Genomic DNA, 18724 nt, shown 5'->3' on the forward strand with positions numbered 1-18724 from the left:
GCTAAATTGGCAATTTAAAGCTCAAAATGACAAGTGATGATACAGTTGAAGTCTATGACACTGATGTTGACATTGTCATAAATATTTTTCTTATACATCTTTCAGTTGTCTCAGGTATTCATGAAAGATATTCCACTTGTTGAGGAAGCTTGCTGGTTTTAATACCAATGCTGGGTAAACCTCAGTACACACATAACGTAACCTTCCAGTTCCCTGATACTAGAAATTTTGTAATTTTCAAAATTCCATGCTATGTACAAATTCTTGAGTAATTTGGGCTTTAAGGATACCCTGGCTCCAACTTTACCGCAATCAAATGGATAGTGACCAGGAAAGGGTTGGCAGTGTACAGACAGCATTTTTTCTAAAAATAGATATGTACTGTGCTATCATTACTACATATGTATTCATTATAAAACCGCAATGCATAATAGAGGCCATCAGTTGGAAAAAAACAGGGCTCCAGCACCACATTATACAAGAAAACACTTGAATTTACAAGTTTAATCATAGACAGATCAGCGTCATAATTATGAAACACTGAATCTTGCATGCATCGAGCAAGTTATTTCAAGTTAGAGTAATAGACAACTTACCCATTTTCAAGATCCCTTCTGCATCTACAGGAGTGGGATTACTACTACCTCCATTTGATGGATTCGACCGCAGGATTTCTACTCTCAGTATCCCATCACGAGGCCAATCATCCCTCACAGACTCCAGACAATCAATCGGAGTACGAGAAAAGGCAACATGAATGTAGGCAAGAACAAAGAAAGCCATAATAGCCTGCAAGAGAAAACAATAAAATGTAACTGTCACCATGAAAGGAAAGATCATTTCTTCACTGAATTTTATGTTAACAATTGAGCATTATATTCTTCCTTTCCCAATAAGAAACTAAAATTCCTTCACATTTTTTTATAGTATTTAAAAAAAAGTATGCATGAAAGGTAAAAACAAAATTTTTTGAAAGAGAGAACTACAAGAACTTCTTGAAAGAAATTATTGAATATGAAATGCACACAGCCCACAATGGAGGCAATTGGCACATTCAATATTGGTAGCAGTTTTCAAAATTCTTCCAAAAACACGTCCAAATTTATTTCAAGCCTGAAATAGGTCTGACATCAGGTTGGAAACTGACAGTTAAAAATTAAACGAGGAAACTTACTGAAGGTGGACACCAAAGATGGGACCTAGCAATAAAATTTTTGAGATTGACAGAACTGAGAAAGCTTAAACTCTAAGGAAAGATAACCACCTCAATTGATTGAGTCCTATACATCAGAATATGCTTTTATGGACCACATCAACTGAAATGGCCCACTCTAAATTTGATAAAAGAGTAAAACCAAGGTGTTCCGCTATTTTCCATACCTCAGTAAATGCAGATATCAAAAAAACACTTTTACTCATTTTTTTTTAATATTCATAACACACTAAAGATAAAACTTTCAGAACTTTGAATAGATCCTTTCACATAAACTTTTGAAAGCCGAACGCCAAAATAAAAAATATTTACATCATTAATCACAATCTCTCCGACTCATCTTCCAGCTACAAAGGCAAAGTAATAATATTTTGGTCATCCAGCCATAAAACAGAACCATTATAATAGAAATGTATAGCTCCCTTAAGGAAGACAGAGACTTGCAACTGTAATAAAATGATATAGAAAATAAGCAAGAAATCTACTAGCATGCCTCACTAGCAAGTGATTGATCATTGTCACAATGAAAACAAAGACAATGCCCTGGACTGAACACTAAACACAGTAATTACATTGACAGCAAACTTAGTTCAGCCATGAAGAATCTGAGCTTTTCCCGGTGAATAGCATGGATGAAAGCTTCTCGGGTTTCCAACCGGGTCAGGGTCTGCATTGTGTAGGCCGACTTGGTCAATTTGGAAAATCGGCCATTGCTGAACACTGTGTCCAGGAAAATCACAGCATCTACTGGGAAGAAACTACCCAACTCGGAAGAACGAGAGGCTATTGGGAACGTATTACTAAAGAAGCCATAGAGATCCGTCTTCACCCAAACAACATCAAACGAGATCGAGGACTGCAGCTAAGTAGCGCTTGGAACCTGGCAATAAATAGGACGAGAAAGGAGGAAAAATCGCGGACCAATCAGAGACCACCTAGGAGAAGGAGGAGGGTATATATATCAAAACACAGTGACATCGGCATCATCAGCCCTGAAGATGTTGGGAAAGTCTCCCAATGAAACGTCAGCCTACACAATGCAGACCCTGACCCGGTTGGAAACCCGAGAAGCTTTCATCTTAGTTCAGCCAGTTACTTTAATGAGACAGCTTAGTTTTACATTGGAAAAGATAATTTTACAAAGCCTGTTCTACAGTGCCTCTAATTCTTGTGTAGCATATATGTAGTTCTATCTTTTGTGGATTATCTCATCATACAACAAAAGTATTCCATATGTAAAAAATGGCTCTAGGAATAATTGCTGGCTCTGAGAATAATTGAGATTAATTCCCTGCAGACCTTTTTACTACGATTTCGAAATACATATTCTGCCTATGTATACATTTTGCTAACAATGATGAATGTGAAAATTAACCAGAAATTTTTCACCGTGAATACTGTAGTACACATTCACCTATGAATGACAAAAAGTGATATGAATTACAGTATTGTGTGCTCTTAAGTAGCCAACAAAAGCCCATAAGAAATGGGCATTAATTTATACAATAAACTGTACGTTTGTATCAAAATTGTAAATGACATTCATTTGATTAAATTGAAACTGAAAAGACTATTCCTTACCAATAAATATTATTCCATTGCCAAATGCCTAAGTGATTGCATGTATGTTACTTTCATACATAATATGTTTTCGAAACTGGTGCTTACATTAACTTCGTAGTATTTAGCTTGTTGCAGTAGTTATTATATCAATGATAATTGATAGTAAAAAATGGCAATATTTTATGGCTTATCATCGCAGGAACCATGGTATAGTGTCATTGCTTACTGAGCCTCATTTTATTTTTCATAAATTTGTCATGCATTTTACTTATATCAAAATTAGACTATGTAGTACATAATCTCATAAAATAAAAATTATGAATTATAAATAATGAAATGTGACTTGTATTTTCAGTGGTATAAACTTCATTTTAATAGGATGGCATAATGTGTGACTCTTTCACACATTGTGCTATCTCAATAAAATGAAGTTTATTTTCTAGGATCATAAAATTGGATGAATACATACAAGTGCCAATAATTTAATATTTCCACCCATTTTTTGCAAAAATTAAAACTTTATGCAAATTATCATGTGCAGATCTTTAGTTGATGCAGGAACTTATTTTCATTAGCTGAGCTGACCGTAGTTTGATGCTCATTATGCTCCACCTTTCCTCAATTTAAAAAATTACTTGAACAATCATTAGATTTTTAAATAGACACCTCTTAACTCACAGCAACACTCATGGGTGCTTGCAAGTAAATTAAGAACTTTTATTGAAGGAAAGTAAAGGCTGATGATATATCTAAACAAAATTAGGATTAAATTTATTACCTTTAGAAGCACAACAAACTCAAGGAATCTTCTGACTGGGCGAGGAAATGTTCGAGCATATGCAACAGCAGCCTTGAAAAAAAGGGCATGAAAAAGTCGGTCTCTAACATTGATGAGTGGAGCCTGGTTGTTGTTATTGTTGTTATTTCGAGCTCTGTTGTTGCTCATGTTATCTCCTTCAGGTGGTGGAGGAGGAGGTGGTGAAGGTGGGGTCCCATTTCCTCCTCTTGCATCTCCACCATTATCACCATCTGCAGCACCATTATTTAATTCTTCACCACCAGCCCTTTCACCTTCTGATGCTTGAGACGAATGTCCACTAGCACTTACTCCAACACGATTGTTTAACACAACAGTTGGGTTTCCAACCTCACCATTTTCTTCTTGTGGCATGTTACCACTCTTTCTGAGCCGTCACTGAAAATATCTTTCAAATCTCCGGCAGTGTTGATCTTCCGTTATTCATTTGAGTTTAAGGGAAATAAAGTTCTCGCACAGTTCTGGGTCATGTCTAACACCTTACACAATCTGAAAATCCAAATAAAAGTTCGATCACTGCAAAAAGAAACGCCAGAAACAACAGATTCGCACAACAAGGTCGTAATCCTGCTTTCTCAAATGTTACCAGCAATTATTTGTTTCGACATTTACATTTACCCCAAACAGAATGATTACATGAGAATATCAGAACTTCCTCCACTGAAATAAATGCTTGAATTCACCAAAAATATCGTTTATAACGAACTATCACCAGCGACCCACAATCGGGGAACCATTGGCCTACATAAAAGTAACCAGCTGGGGAAAAACTTTCGTCACTAGGTCAACACGTATGCTCCATTAATTCAGATGGAAAAATGAATGACCTTGAAAACGACTTTTTAACTCTGCTCGCTTCAATCAGAATTAGAGAATGTCATTGGATCATTTCAAATGAAAATGATAATACTATATCCTTAGCCAATATAAACCACAGAATTTGCCTTTTACCTTAGTCCAAACGGATGAAAGCAGATTTTGGCGAGAACAACTGAGCTCTAATACGTTGCAACACTTTCATATCATTTCACCCACTCTTCTTATTATAGAATTGGAGGGTGATTACGAGGGTATGAAGTTGTTAATTACATTGACCGATCTCAGAATGTTAAGAATAATGTTGTTACGCCGAAAGGCCATGTTAATTTCAGTCTTCCATTTTCATGTAGGCAGACGACAGGAGAAATGCCCACCGTGCGTGACGTAGGTTTTCGCGGCATAGCTTTCGAGTTGTCGAAGGACCCGTAAAAGCTTAAAAGTAAGCTGTTTGTAACTCATGTCATTAGAATCAGTGGGCCCCGTTAAGATCAATAAGATTGAACGCCTGGTGCACCGTACGCACGAATGCTCCAATGGTTTCAATTCTAGCGGTGAGGCGGACAGTAGGAGCGATGCAAATATTCCTAGCCTGAAATCGCGTGAACAGTTCATCAAAATTGTGGGATATAGCTAGAGATGGGACAAATACATTTCAGGTGTATTTTAGGTACATATTACTCTTAAAATTTGTATTACGGATGCAAAACACTAATTACAATGGAAAATTGCATTTTAAATACAAAAATTAGTATTTAATTTCTACTTTCCTAAAATTTTAAATACCGTCGGACGGTGAACTTCAACATTTTCAATGCCATGAGCTCAAATGTATCAATACTAAACTAATTTCCATAAATACTCTACTACTAAACTCTATGCTAATTTCATTGAAAATTTAATTCAGCATTTTCACATGAATTAATGAAAAATAAGCAAAATTTCAACAGCTAGTGCATATTGAAAAATCAGATTTATATAGATTTAAAAAACAACCATTTCAATCAAAAGTGCCAAGTTTAAAGGAAGAATGTCTAGATATTTAATTGTTTGGAGGCCGGGAGTCTGTAGAACTACAGAGGTCTACAGCACTTACTCTAACGCGATTGTTTAACACAACAGTCGTTGGTCTAGGGATCTGAGAGGTGGCACGTCTGCCTTTTTTTCAATGTTTTTTAAATTACATGTTCAGACATGTCATGCCACAAATACAGAAATACCTGTATAAAATTTCTATACATTGTCATGACAATTGTATTAGAATGTATACAAATTTTCTCTCCGAGGAGGTGGGTTTTCATGGGCATTTTTGAGGAATAGGGCATAGAGATGCAAGGTGGATCTGCTTCCAAGGTTCAGGGAAAATCAGAATATTGTTATTTCAGGTAATCCTAGCCAGAGCTTAATTTTGTCCTGAACGGCATACGTCTGTACCTCTTAATAAAAATTAAGACGTGTCAAAAAATTTCATCATTTTACTATGTTTTGTAAAGCTTACTTTCATTACAAGTTTAAAACACTCAGAAATTTTAGGAGGGGCTTACATATGTATCCACACCATTTTCAATATTGAAAATGGTGTGGATTAAATGTGTTGGTAATGCATTCCGGTACCTAAAATTATAGAAATTATCCACTGATCCTACCATCCCCAGGAAAAAATCCAGGATCCGCCCTTGATCATGCCCCAACATGTCTATTCACCCTTTCCCTTAGAAGAGGTGGATAGCCTATTGTTCTAACAGAGTAATTTATTTTCTATACAAGCATATGTATAATAAGAGTTATCTCATCATAAGTTAAATTATTGTTGTCTTTCCTCAACAGGAATTCTTAGAAAAAGTAAGATTTTTACATTGTAATGAGAAAAAGGATAGGTGGAGTTAACACACACAGTTCCAAGGAATATTTTATTGAAGATTTTTTACCAGATTAAGCATAGCTACATATTAAGTTTTGAAAATATATTCTAAAAAATATAGGCTAAGCCAATTCCTCATGGTTTCAAACATTGTATTCTTCTAAAAAATTTAGGATAGGTGCTTCTAACTTTTGTATCTATCTAATAGATACATTTTTCAGGCTTTTTGATAGCAGTTACAGAAAATGTTCATCTTCATTTTACATTTAAGATGCTCACCACCACCCATAATAGACAAAAGGTATAAATTTTTAGGTTTAGAAGGAATCAATTTCATATTAATGATATCTATGGATAAGAATTATAAGAAACCCAAGGAGGTTGCTCACCATCTCTAATTTGCCGTAAAAGGAGTGAAGCTAGACCTGAGAGATAAAATATGGTAACCTTAAATCTATTATGTCTTGGCTTCCATGATAAGTTTATTCTAACATATGTATCATAAAAAAAAGGTATATGTAAATTGAATCCTCTATCACCAATGTGATACACTATCACTCAGAAATACCGTAAAGAAATGAATTTCATTTCACTGTCTTCAGTTGCTCTCAATCACAAAGAATATAACATTACTTATGCTTTGGTAAAAGATTGTTGATAGTTTGTCCTAAAAATTCAAACAGATAATTAAAAGAGGCACGGGTCATAATCATTTTCTCATAAATGTGTACTTTGGTATTTATGTCATCTTTCTCTACATCTTTATTGCCAGGCTATTTAAAAGCTAGTGGTTTTGTGGAGGGAGATGCTAGGAGAGGGAAAGTAGGGTAGTGTTTAGGAGGAATGAAGTGCTAGGCAGATAACCTAGTAAATTATTAATCAGACAACTGTTAACTGAGGCCTTACTTCAACTACAATGTGGATTAACAAAGATGGATCTCTACTGCCATCCAGAAGGCAACAATTTCAAGGTAATTCTTGTACTCTTTTTCAGTAACCATGTCCATCAAAAGCCAAAACTAGGAGATACATACAAGTAACATTTTCACGCCTTCCAACTAAAAGATAACTCTTTCATGGAAATATTATTTCAAAAAAGAGGATCATGTGAAAGAATGGGAAGCCCTTGCCAGGAATATTTTAACATAAATTTTTACAAGAGGACACTCATTACTGATAAATAAATCTTAAGGTTCAAGTAAACGTATCTCAATGGAATGGAACGAATAAGTACATACATTATTCTCCTTAAAACTGATTTGACATGGCCCAATAATAATATGTATTATATAAATTTTAAAGTATCAATTTCAGATTATTCATTCTAACCTTAATTTTTATCAGTTGTGTAAAAGATAATGGTACACTTTTATGGGATTGGATATAAGATTTCACGTAAATATGTCATCGAATACTATCAAATTAAATGAGACTGTTTTATTTCTCATCAATGCCTTATAGATTTTCCAGAACTTCGTAATCCTCTTAGCCAACAAAATATTTCTCATTTTCATGCATCAAAACCATATAGTGTATGGGAATTACATTTACTCCATTCCTTCTCATAATGTTAGATAGTGGTGCAGCTTCATTGGCTTCGACAAAATTTATTTGCATAGATACCTACATCAGAAAAAAATCAGTGCATTCTCCATGTAGACGGGGATGAAGAAAGTAATTCACTCGTGCAATATTATGTTCTAAAAATAATGAAGGTATCACATTATGCCCAGGCCATTTTTACCCATTACGCCAAATACAATTTTTACAATCAAAGTCTATGATTCAACTTCTGAAGCACATTTCGAATAATTTTTGGAACATAATTCATGACATTTTACAAGACTAATATTTGAAAATATTACAAGATATTTAATAAATATTTTAGAGTGTTTTAAATCACAATAAGTACACAACACTCACAATGATCATTCACATCGCAATGCAATGCCTCTTGGCACAGACATGTGCAAGCAGAGGTATGAAACCAATTAACTGTTGAATAGTAGAATTATGCTGCTCTTTACAATTAAATGAAAATATATACCAGCATTTAGCAACAATATTGGGTTTAATTGATTAAATACTCAAACAGGTTTCAATAGAATCATTACATCAGGCTTTAGGTATTCTTCTCTTTCATCTTTAGTGCCTTTCTCCCACGAAAAATGTAGAACAGCATTTGGTACAAGGTGTAAGTCCATAAGCGTTTTATCATCTTCAACTGGCTTGCCTTCTCCAGAATCATTATCTTTATCTGCAGCACTTTTACTTTCAAAAGGATGAATCACTGAAGATATTCTGTCTCCGGATGGCAATATTAACACAAAAGTCTTATTTTCCACGAGTAAATTTTCTTGGACAAACTCCACAACTGTTGAAAATCTCTCATATACAGAGAAAGTTCCCTGCAGAAAGAAGAAAGACGGATTTATCAATAGATCAATAGGATGGGCCTCCATTCAAAATAGTGTATATTTTACACGGCTGTACCCAAAAAAATTTATCAGGGGCTTCATATGGCAGGGGGTAGAATTTATTTGTAGAGGGTACACTTAAGACTACAGCAACCAAAATTTTTGGACAGATTTAACACCCTTGACTCCTCTACAATCAAAGGCCTTCAGTCGCTTACATTTCATACTGACAACATTGTGTTATCAAAACTACATTTAATGCAAAGCAGTGCATAGCTGTTCTTCTTTACTGTGCTTCTACTTAAATAAATTTGACTCAATCATTTCTTCGACTGTGAAGGAAGTCCTCATTTCATCAATCACAAACATTTTAGATCTCTCTAAAGCTGCAGAATATTTGATTTTAGGATTAAAGAATAAAAAATAGCAATGAAATTTATGATTGAAAGTTAAGAAACCTTTTGACAGGAAATACAGGAAACTCTCGATTTTGTATACAAAGCAAAATATTACGAAATTTTCTATAATACGAAGTTAATTGTGGTCCCAGCGAAAAGCCTATGGTAATTAACATTCCCGTTGTTTCAAAAAGAAGTTCTATTGTGTGTGTTACGCCCACGACATCAATGAAATAATAATCAGAAAGTATACATCAGATCTTCAAACGTGTCATCGCTAACAGCGCATTAGAAGCTCCTCCTGGTAGCATAATTGCTAAAAACACCCCGTAACGAAACGATTTTGTCAGGAGTAGGTTGTAAAAGAGTTCCATTTCGTCTGCATTATACCACATGGGGAATACTTCTTAAGATACTTAGGATAGGAGTCCTTTCTTCCATGGCTTCGGGTTAGCACCTCAGGCATCACCAGCAATTATAAAGGGAGATAATGCTTTTGTGCTTTAAATTGATACATAGAACCAACCTTCCTAACACTTGAAGTTCTCGATTCTCAATCTATCGCTGAAATACTCCGCTTAAGCCTTAAGCAAAACTACTTTCTCAGGAGTTCCCACAGACTGAATTGGGCAAAACGACCTGGACAAAGCACCTTCTAACTCTTCATGTTCTGCATTCCTTGGGCACTTTTGCTGTGATGGTTTGCCCTCCCGCACCACAATAGACCTAATCCTTTCTATGTGTTTTTTTTTAAATTGTGAAGAGCGAATATAAAGATAAATTGATTATGCCACTCTCGCATTGCTCTATTATTTTAATTTTTTTGCTTAGACGTGTTTTACATTTTTTGGCCATAGCATCTACCTTCAAATGCTCTCTATTAATTCAACTCACTGACGTACACATATGCTTTCTGCCGCCCGAGAAACAAAAGATCAAGCATTCGTGTATGTAAATGCCACAATGTGCACCAAAATGAATACTTATTTATCGAACGACAGTTTACCACATGAATTTGAGACTGAGAACTCCAAGTTAACTCCATTTCGAACAGATCGCCAGCATTTACAGATATTAGGGACTATTGGTTAAGGTTTTCTGGCAATGGAAACTCTCGCTATGGCGAGTGTTTCTACAACACCAATTGGGCCTCGTAAAAACAAATTTTTTTTGCATGCTAATCATAGGGTCAATTGACAGTGCTTCAGCTACCTCTTGTAATGGTGGGGGTCTCGCAATAGCCTGCACTCGCTTTAACGAGGTTCCACTGTAATACTTTACACAAGAGCCCATATTGAGGGCAGAATGGCTCCTCTATTGCCAATTTGAACAGGGATTTGACGATTATGTGCATTAAGTATTCGTGTAATTACCTTGCTATCTATCCATGAGGGAGGCGGTGTCTGGCTGTCTTTCGTCCTGGAAGTGCTAAATCGTAAGGCATGGGCTTGAACTAAATTCATAAGAGAATGTGCAAAGGGCTTCAGTCGGTGCCTAGCGAATGTCTAAGCAGCAAAAAGTGGAAAAGAAGCAGTGGCCAGGACTGGACATAACAGGAGTGAAGACGAAGATGAAAGTGAGGAGGAGTATCTCAAATATTGGGCTCTATTTACCACCAATTTATTTTTCAGGCTACTCGTAATGAAGAGGCACTTCCAACTCTAACCATGAACTTTCTTGTACCACTCCCACCTGTTTCCCCATTCCGAGAGATTTTTCTTTCCAAAACCTTTGTTTACTCTGTCCTACTACCTTTTGCTGATCTTCCTGGCACCCAACTTACGCATCCCAAACCCCCCTCCCACCAGCATTTCTCCCCTTTCCTAGCATTTCCCACCCCTTTCCAGTGATGGAGCTTGAGTGCATTGTAAAAAAACACGGCGGCCCCAACACGTGGTCTCAGGCAAGACTAAAGGCTCTCTACCCACCCCTCTTCCTCTCACCCACTGCACCTTGCTTTATCCTGCCCCCACTTCCTCATCCAGACAGCACCCATCCCACTCTTATTTACCCCACCCACTTGGAATATTCTCTGACACTGCAGAAGTGTGTCACTCATCTTTACCAGCAACGGGGGTAAGTTTCTTACTGCAGAGAGGCTGGAGAAGTATTTTTCATTATCGGGGAAATGAAGAGGAAAACTTTGTTACCCACATTCATTTCATTGGCTACGACACGTGTTTTGTCATTTCTTGGTATACATATTTTTAATCTGTCCTCATTCCTGTGAGACTTGACGGATTACCATGCCCTCCCACTCCATTCACACAAAGATATGGCTGGGCTACCTGTATTGCCAATTCCATAATTGACCCTAAATCACTTTAACCAAGTAAGGAAGCACAAGTTGCGTATTGGCCTATTCGAGAATTGAATGAGCTAACTTTTTTAAATCAATTATTTTATGTTCATGGGATTAAAAAATTATCAATCTGCTTAGTACATATTTGAAAAGATTGAGACAAAACCTGATGTCATTCTGAAATTATGAGCTTATTGTTTGGTTTTGTCAACCTACTATGTATAAACATGATCAATTACCGTATAAGCTTGTGTAAGAGGCGCACACGTGTAAGAGGCGCACCCCTATTTTGAGGATCGAAGCTGTAAAGAAAAAATTTTGCTGCATTTTTTTAAATCCTATCATGCGGTGTTGCAGATGTATGCCTGGAATTTCGACAGTAATCGAAATTTCATCTCTCAGTACTATTTGAAAGAGGAAATTTTGATAACTGCGGCGGTGATAGCGGCATAAGAGGGAGTAGAAAGAGTTCCGATCCTCTCTTCGCATACGCCATCGCTCTACGTTGCTTGTCCTACTCACGAACAATTTTGTTTAAAAGCTCTCGAAGGAGTATTGCAATAGAATTGCAGCCGTAGAAAATTTTAAGGCAAAACACGACAGGCACATAGCATGAACCTTCCCAAGAGATTGGACAACAATCGGGGAAATCTCAGCGCCGTAGGATAATAACCACGTCGTAGATTTAAGGCCCCTTGCACACACACCGATTTTGGACGGCGGGTAAAATATCGGCCGTCCACATTCCAATAGTGAACAATGGGAGAGCATTGGAGCTTGCACACGTACCGACCACGCGCCGGCACCGGCAAAATGCCGGTTAGCTGCCGGCCATTGTCACTGTGGATCGCCGGCGCCGGCTAAAAAACATAGCAACTTATCGTTTGACCGGTAAAAATCTGGCGTGTGTGCAAGCATCGCTTCGCCGGTAAAATATCGGCCGATATTTTACCGGCTTTCCAAAATCGGTGTGCGTGCAAGGGGCCTAACGGAACTACACTCGGCCCTCCATCAGCCAATGCCTCTGCCGTTTTTTTCCTTTCCGAGACTCCACAGGAAAATAGGAAAATTTCAAGTTACAGGGGAACAATTGAAACGTGTTTCATCCCTACCCCATCTCACCAACTGACCTTTTTCTGTCTACCAGGTTCAATTTTCCGAGTTTCTGGAGGTCAAATGCTAGGTGAGTCACCTTCTGAGCTCGGAGATATCTCGATATCTTTCAGCAATCGTAAGACACGCACGAGGCTCTAAAAAGAATTTGACCGAACGCGATGTATATCTGACAGCATTTAAGTTTTTTGAGCTCTATTTGATTGACACAAAGATTTATTGCTAAAACAAGGCTACTAAAATTCAACATAGTCCAAACAGCACAATTTCGGAAGAAACAAGTGTAGCATAAGCGCATTCAAACAAGACGAGAGGGACTGGAAACTTCAGGCAACGCAAACTGCGTATATCACATTGCTGTGCCTTCGCCCCTTCGCATTAAAGGCAACGACGTCACATGCAAGATCGGACGTGTTCTTCCCTTGCTCCTTCGCTCATAGCCTCGTAGCTTGAAATACGGAGGGGAGGGAGCGCGCTCCTTCCCCTCGACCTCGCCTTCAGCGCTCTTCACTTATAAGCATTTCCGATTTCTTCTATCCACCATTTAGTCCAACAATGAACACACTCGTTCGAATTTTTTAAACCGCAGGTTTAGACACCAATATAATTTTCAGTTGCAAAAATCCTCATATTAGCGTCTGAAGATGATTTTTGAAAAATCAGGTGCTCAACGTAATGGAAATTGCTCGGCAAGACAGATGTTGACTATTAACCAGGTATGTCCTTCAAAACGACGCGTTTCTATACGTTTGATAAGCGATTACACTATGCAGTATAAATGCCGCGGGATGCCCACTCGTGGCAGTAAATTTAGCGCGCGCTCCGGAGCGAATCACCCCGCGCGATCTTTTCAATGTTCACCTCTGGGGTACCGACGTGACGGCGCGATGCTTGCAAGAAATTCAAACAGGAGCATTTTAAAAATACGTCACTAAGGGATAAACTCCCCTGCCTGCCGTTTGATTTTGACCCAGGGTTTCAGATGACTGACTCACGCTGAAAACCAAGGCCACTCAGTTCCCCTTGGACTTGCGACCGGTAAAGGGGAGGGGAGGAGATAAGAAGTTTGTGTAAGAGGCGCACCCCCATTTTCGGGTGCAATGTCTGGGAAAAAAGGTGCGCCTCTTACACAAGCTTATACGGTAACTCTAAATGGTGCCAGAAATACATCATGTTTTGGACTCATTATTTTATAAATATGTATTATGTAGATTTGTAATTTTTAAATGTTGGTTTACTTTCATGAACTTTACTTTCTTGAAAATTACACCTCAATACGTTGGTCTTCTTTAGTTATTGGGTTTCATTCTTCACCGAATTTAAAATGAAGCTATGTAAATTGATACAGAAAAGATTTTTTAGTTTTAGCACTAGAAATAGGCATGCCATAAATGGATATAAATATTTGTGCGTAATGGAGAAAAAAACTAATTAATGATTGAATTAAATTATTCTAGGTTTTCTGTTTGGGTGAGGCATTCCATACACCTCTCTGTCAATGTTTCAATCAAAGGCTTTTCTATCGTCATCATGGTCGTTGATACATACTGGGTAAGAAGTGCTGCATTTATAAAATTGTCTCTCTTCTTCTCTGCAGACTTTTTAATCAATTTTAGTTATATGCTTTGTCCTTTCCACGCTACTACTATTTTATAATTATGGTGCACCAATTTTTAGTGCTAAAACTAAGAAAATCTTTCCCTACATCAATGGTACTTTGCATAATTTCCAATACCATGGAGAAAGAAACATGAAAACTAAATTAGGTTAAGGTGCACAATTCGGGGTATCATTTTTGGGGATTCACGCAAGTGAACCAATACTTCACCTAAATATGTATATTGATAAATGATTACACTTATGTTTTAGGAAAAAAATGAATACGGATAACAGCTTCTCTCTCTTTATTTCTCCCATAATGGAAGATGCTTCTCCAGCCTTTCTCTGATAGAAACCTTGCTCCTGTCTGCATAAAAGAAGAGAGACATACTGGTAAGGCTGCTGAGATATGACTTGTGACATCAGCCGTCTTTGGCCCAATGAAAAGTTGTTTGGCGGCACTGAAGATTTTTCACAGATTTTCATATTTTTAATGTAATGTAGTGACTAAATGTATTACTTTATAAGCAATATATTAAGTTTTTAATACTCCCCTTACGATAAGCTAACACAAAAACGCAATTATTTTATGATATAAATTTTTAGTACATTACTCGATTTTTTAATAATGCCATATCTCAATCCTATTCTTCAACAGTTCATTATTTATGCAGAGGAGATATTTCCAGAATTTGTAACTTATTATGAAGTAACAAATCAACAGCAAAGGAAAATTATGATTAGCTGAGTATATGCTACACTTTTGAACTTACCTGCAACAAGACTCCATCTGGAAACCTGATTCTAATCAGAGAGTAACGATAAAGCTTTCTCTCTCTTAGCTCTTCTCTTTCACGCATTGCTTTTGTGCGAAGCATTGAACTCTGTTCCACAGCAGCAGCCCTTCAATGAGAAAATAATAAAATAACTTTATTAAAGATTCCAAAATGTTTATAATGCAAATTTTATACTTTCTTATACTCAAAATGACATGAGAGCAAAGTGAATAAATGTTAAATCAAATTTTAGTACACAATTTCTGATATTATCTCACCCCTACAAAAAAAATCCAGCCAAATTGAACATTTACCACACTAGCAAAAAATGATTTGAATTAAAATAAAACTTTATAGTCTAATGCTTTTAATCCTTCCATGACCATGTGAGGTAACACAGTTACCCCAAATTATGTTAATGTTGTCCCATTACTATTTTTTGTAATTTATCCAACCACTTTGCTGTTACTTAGACAATGAATGATATTTTTTACATTTAAAGTGTTTTTGAAACTTTCAATTATTATTGGTTGGGTAACTGAGTTACCGTGCACAGCTGTTGGCGGGAAGAAAACAAAAACTTTGTTATATGACTGCAGGCAGAACAGTTGAATGCAATAATTTTATTATATTATAATTTCAATAACGCCAACAATTCTACATGATGGCACCTTTTGTACTTGTTTTTATAGCATTTTAGTAAATGTATAATAACAATAGCAAAACATGAAAGATTCCAGCCATTTCGCACAAAATCAACATAAAAACCTTAATTTACCCCACAATTTATTCCTAAATTACACAAAACAAGATAATATGTATATCTTTCAAAAAGAGCGATTGTGTTTAATTACAGGAAAGACTAAAATAAAACATATAATTTACGAATTATAAATGGGATACCCCACACAAGTCATTCCCAGGCTCAGTCACGATTAGCCCTACAACTCAATTTAAGTGATCGAAGGGATAAAAACATATTGAGTACCCATTGAACAAGGAATTTTGTTATCTTTTATCTTTGCATTATAGAACACAATACCAACCTTAATTCCATTTCACGCTTCAATTCTTCTGGAGATAAGGTAAAAAAATCAGGTGGCAAATTCAGAGGAGCTGCAGCCTGTGAAGGTAGCAGGACTTGCGTATTGCGGTCTAACTCCAGTTGAATTGATTCAGCTGTCCTAAGAGCGTCAACTAACATCTAAAACCAAATAAATTCCAAAACAATAAGATAAATGTTAGTTGAACTATTTTCATGAAAGAACTTTTCACTTACAGGGTTCATTAGGAGGGTCTACTCTTAAGAATGCAGTGAACCAAAAATGTTGGGGGTCTTCAAACCCCTTTATCCCCTGGCTGCAGTATGACTAAAAATACACACATTCCTACACTCTGAGGAATTGGGGTTCTATTTTACTATTCTCGATTTTAACCACAAAAATCAACTCACCGTAAGTTTATCCATCTCCTCCTTTGAATACTTGTCAAACATGAGAAAATCCTCCATTGCTTCTCCACCTTCTGCATTTCCTTGATTTTCAGCTAGCATTTTACAGACCTGGAACCCAGCTGCTCTTAAAAGAATGTCAGACCCTTGAACAGGAGCAACACGGTCCCGATATACCCGATTGGAACATCGTATCTTTCGGTACTTCTCTTCATCAGGATGTGCAACAATGTTTTCAAGATATTTACATATAGTATCAACACAAGTTGAAACTTTTTCTCGGCCCAATGTGCGATTACATGAGTGAATTATTAAAGCAGCAGTAAGGCCCATCTCATCTTCTGATCCAATCTCCAGTTGTTCATAAAGGAATTCCGAGATACGTTCATTCCATTTTTCTTTTGAGAGTATTTCTGGTCCTGAAATACCAGTTCACGAGTTACAAAATGTGAAATACAGAATATATTATCTCCGTGTAGGAAACTTACTTCGTAAAATTTCTGTTAGAAAAAAAAACTCAAAATCTAAAAGGAATAACATACCCACTAAAGGACATTTGAAGTAGACTCCCTGTACTGTCAATGGGGAATTAGATTTGGTGTCTTTTTTGGCTGGTGAGCTAGTGCCTTTGGAGGCATCTTGTTTTTCTGCCTCCAGTTCACGACGAACTTGCGCACGAATAGCATTCAAGGATCTAAAAAGATAATTTCATCACAGAAATGAAAACAGCAGCCACAAATAGATTGAATAATTATTCTACCCGAATTCCAAAAATACAAATAGGCCACAAGAGAATAGGGATGGGCGCCTATTAGACACATCACCTACCTTGATTGCTTATGACTAGTGGTAGAAGAAAAAAAATGCAATCTGAACACATATTCCCAATACTGCTTACAATGAGTGAATCATCACTTTTCAGTCATCATTTGGAATGAAAACCGACTATAGTATGTTTACAGCAATTAACATTACTTCAGATAACTGCATGTTTCGTAATTGCTTATGAGAGTGCAACTAAAGAACTCAAGCTTCTCAGATGACTCAACCCAGTGACTTACCCCCACATTGGGAAAGTTCAAATAGAAGCTGGTAGGAGCATAATTAGCGACATTTTACTCACGAGAGGGAGAGAAAGAAAGATAGAGGAATGACCAGGAACTAAGATAAAGAGCTATGAAGGCATTAAAAGGGGAAATAGCCTCTTCTGACAAGGATGTTTACAGATATGAGGATGGACTTTTCCAAGGACTTTACGGTTAAGGTCCACTAGGCTGGTTTCTGAACCACATCCAAGACAGTCTGGTTCAGAAACCATCTAAAACTTCCAAGAATGAAAGTAAGTAGGGGGCCATCAAAGGATAAGCTGCTCCTGGGACGGCTACATACCAAAAAGGAAACGAATAAGTTTCTTTTAAATGTCATCAAATGTAAGCATGTAAAATTGAAAATACTCTTAGGCAAATATTATGCATTTTTGATTACGTTGTTACACGCCATTATGATGAGTAATTTGGACAAGGACATATTATTGTGTAGTGCGTGTACACAGTCATATTGACATGGATACATATAAATAAGTGCATTACTCATGATTATAATAGGTCAATGTCATACACAGCAGCAATAGATGTGCCAAATTATTAATTGCTTACGTGTTAAATGCTGCAGATTGTGTATTTTTCTGCTCCATTCGCGCAAGGGCAGCAGCAGCAGCCTGTTGAGCTTCAGCTGATGGTGGTACTCGAGCAGCCGGCACATGAGAAGATGAGGGTTGAATCTTACGAACAGTCTCTTCATTTAGCCTGTGGCCGGGGCCAGCTAATTTAAATTTGGCATCAGCCTTTTTCTTTTGAAAGAATTTCTTGATTGCTGACATGGTGCTCTAGAGAAGAAAATTTAATATTTTGTAATACATATTCCTAAGGCTTTGAAACAAATTATCATATACACTCAGATGCTTACTAATGTTTTTAAACACGAGGAGAATGCTCTTTGGGAAGCTTGAGCTGAGATACGCTTTTCTTCAATTCTTCAATGGCTCTGGTGCTCGCTATAACATAAAATAAAGTTGAATAATTGATTGAAAATCAACTTCTAACCCCAACAAATTCTAAATCACTCACGTGGTCGCATAAATCTCTCAGATATTCGTTGACCATAAACTTTCCATGAAATGCAAATGAAAAAAATGTTGGCAGAAAGTATAAATGCGAATGCCTTCAATAATTTAATCTGAAACTCATCAAAGGCAAACCACTGAACAAGATCTTCGCAATATTTAAAAATTGTATTAGTCTCAGGTTTTTCTAACTCCTGTTCGGAACCAAAGCCTACAAGATCCAACAAAAATGATGACCATTCGTGAATGTAGAAAAGGGCCACATCCAAGAGGGTGG

General features: G+C 36.8%; 2 protein-coding genes across 4 annotated transcripts in view; both read right to left on the minus strand.

The window, feature by feature from the left end:
- Positions 1-4765, minus strand: part of LOC124157878 (membralin) — a 185145-nt gene extending 180380 nt beyond the window's left edge. For 2 of the 3 annotated variants that reach the window (XM_046532944.1, XM_046532942.1), the window contains exons 1-3: positions 4545-4765; positions 3555-4082; positions 597-789 (exon numbers count right to left, since the gene is read on the minus strand). In XM_046532944.1, the coding sequence (XP_046388900.1) occupies positions 597-789; positions 3555-3947 (586 nt within the window). In that variant the 5' untranslated portion in view covers positions 3948-4082; positions 4545-4765. Of the gene's footprint in view, positions 1-596; positions 790-3554; positions 4083-4205; positions 4423-4544 lie in introns of those variants that run through there. The other variant, XM_046532943.1, reaches the window with a different exon arrangement.
- Positions 4766-6305: 1540 nt separating this feature from the next.
- LOC124157880 (UBX domain-containing protein 6) lies at positions 6306-18672 on the minus strand. Its single transcript, XM_046532946.1, has 8 exons — positions 18452-18672; positions 18291-18378; positions 17981-18210; positions 16868-17019; positions 16329-16744; positions 15922-16079; positions 14873-15002; positions 6306-8678 (listed from the first exon to the last, which is right to left on the minus strand). The coding sequence occupies exons 3-8, from the start codon at positions 18202-18204 to the stop codon at positions 8358-8360; spliced, it is 1401 nt and encodes a 466-aa protein (XP_046388902.1). The 5' UTR covers positions 18205-18210; positions 18291-18378; positions 18452-18672; the 3' UTR covers positions 6306-8357.
- Between the last annotated feature and the right edge of the window lie 52 nt (positions 18673-18724).

The sequence above is a fragment of the Ischnura elegans genome, chromosome 4 (genome assembly GCF_921293095.1).
Source record: "Ischnura elegans chromosome 4, ioIscEleg1.1, whole genome shotgun sequence".
Lineage (NCBI taxonomy): Eukaryota > Metazoa > Arthropoda > Insecta > Odonata > Coenagrionidae > Ischnura > Ischnura elegans.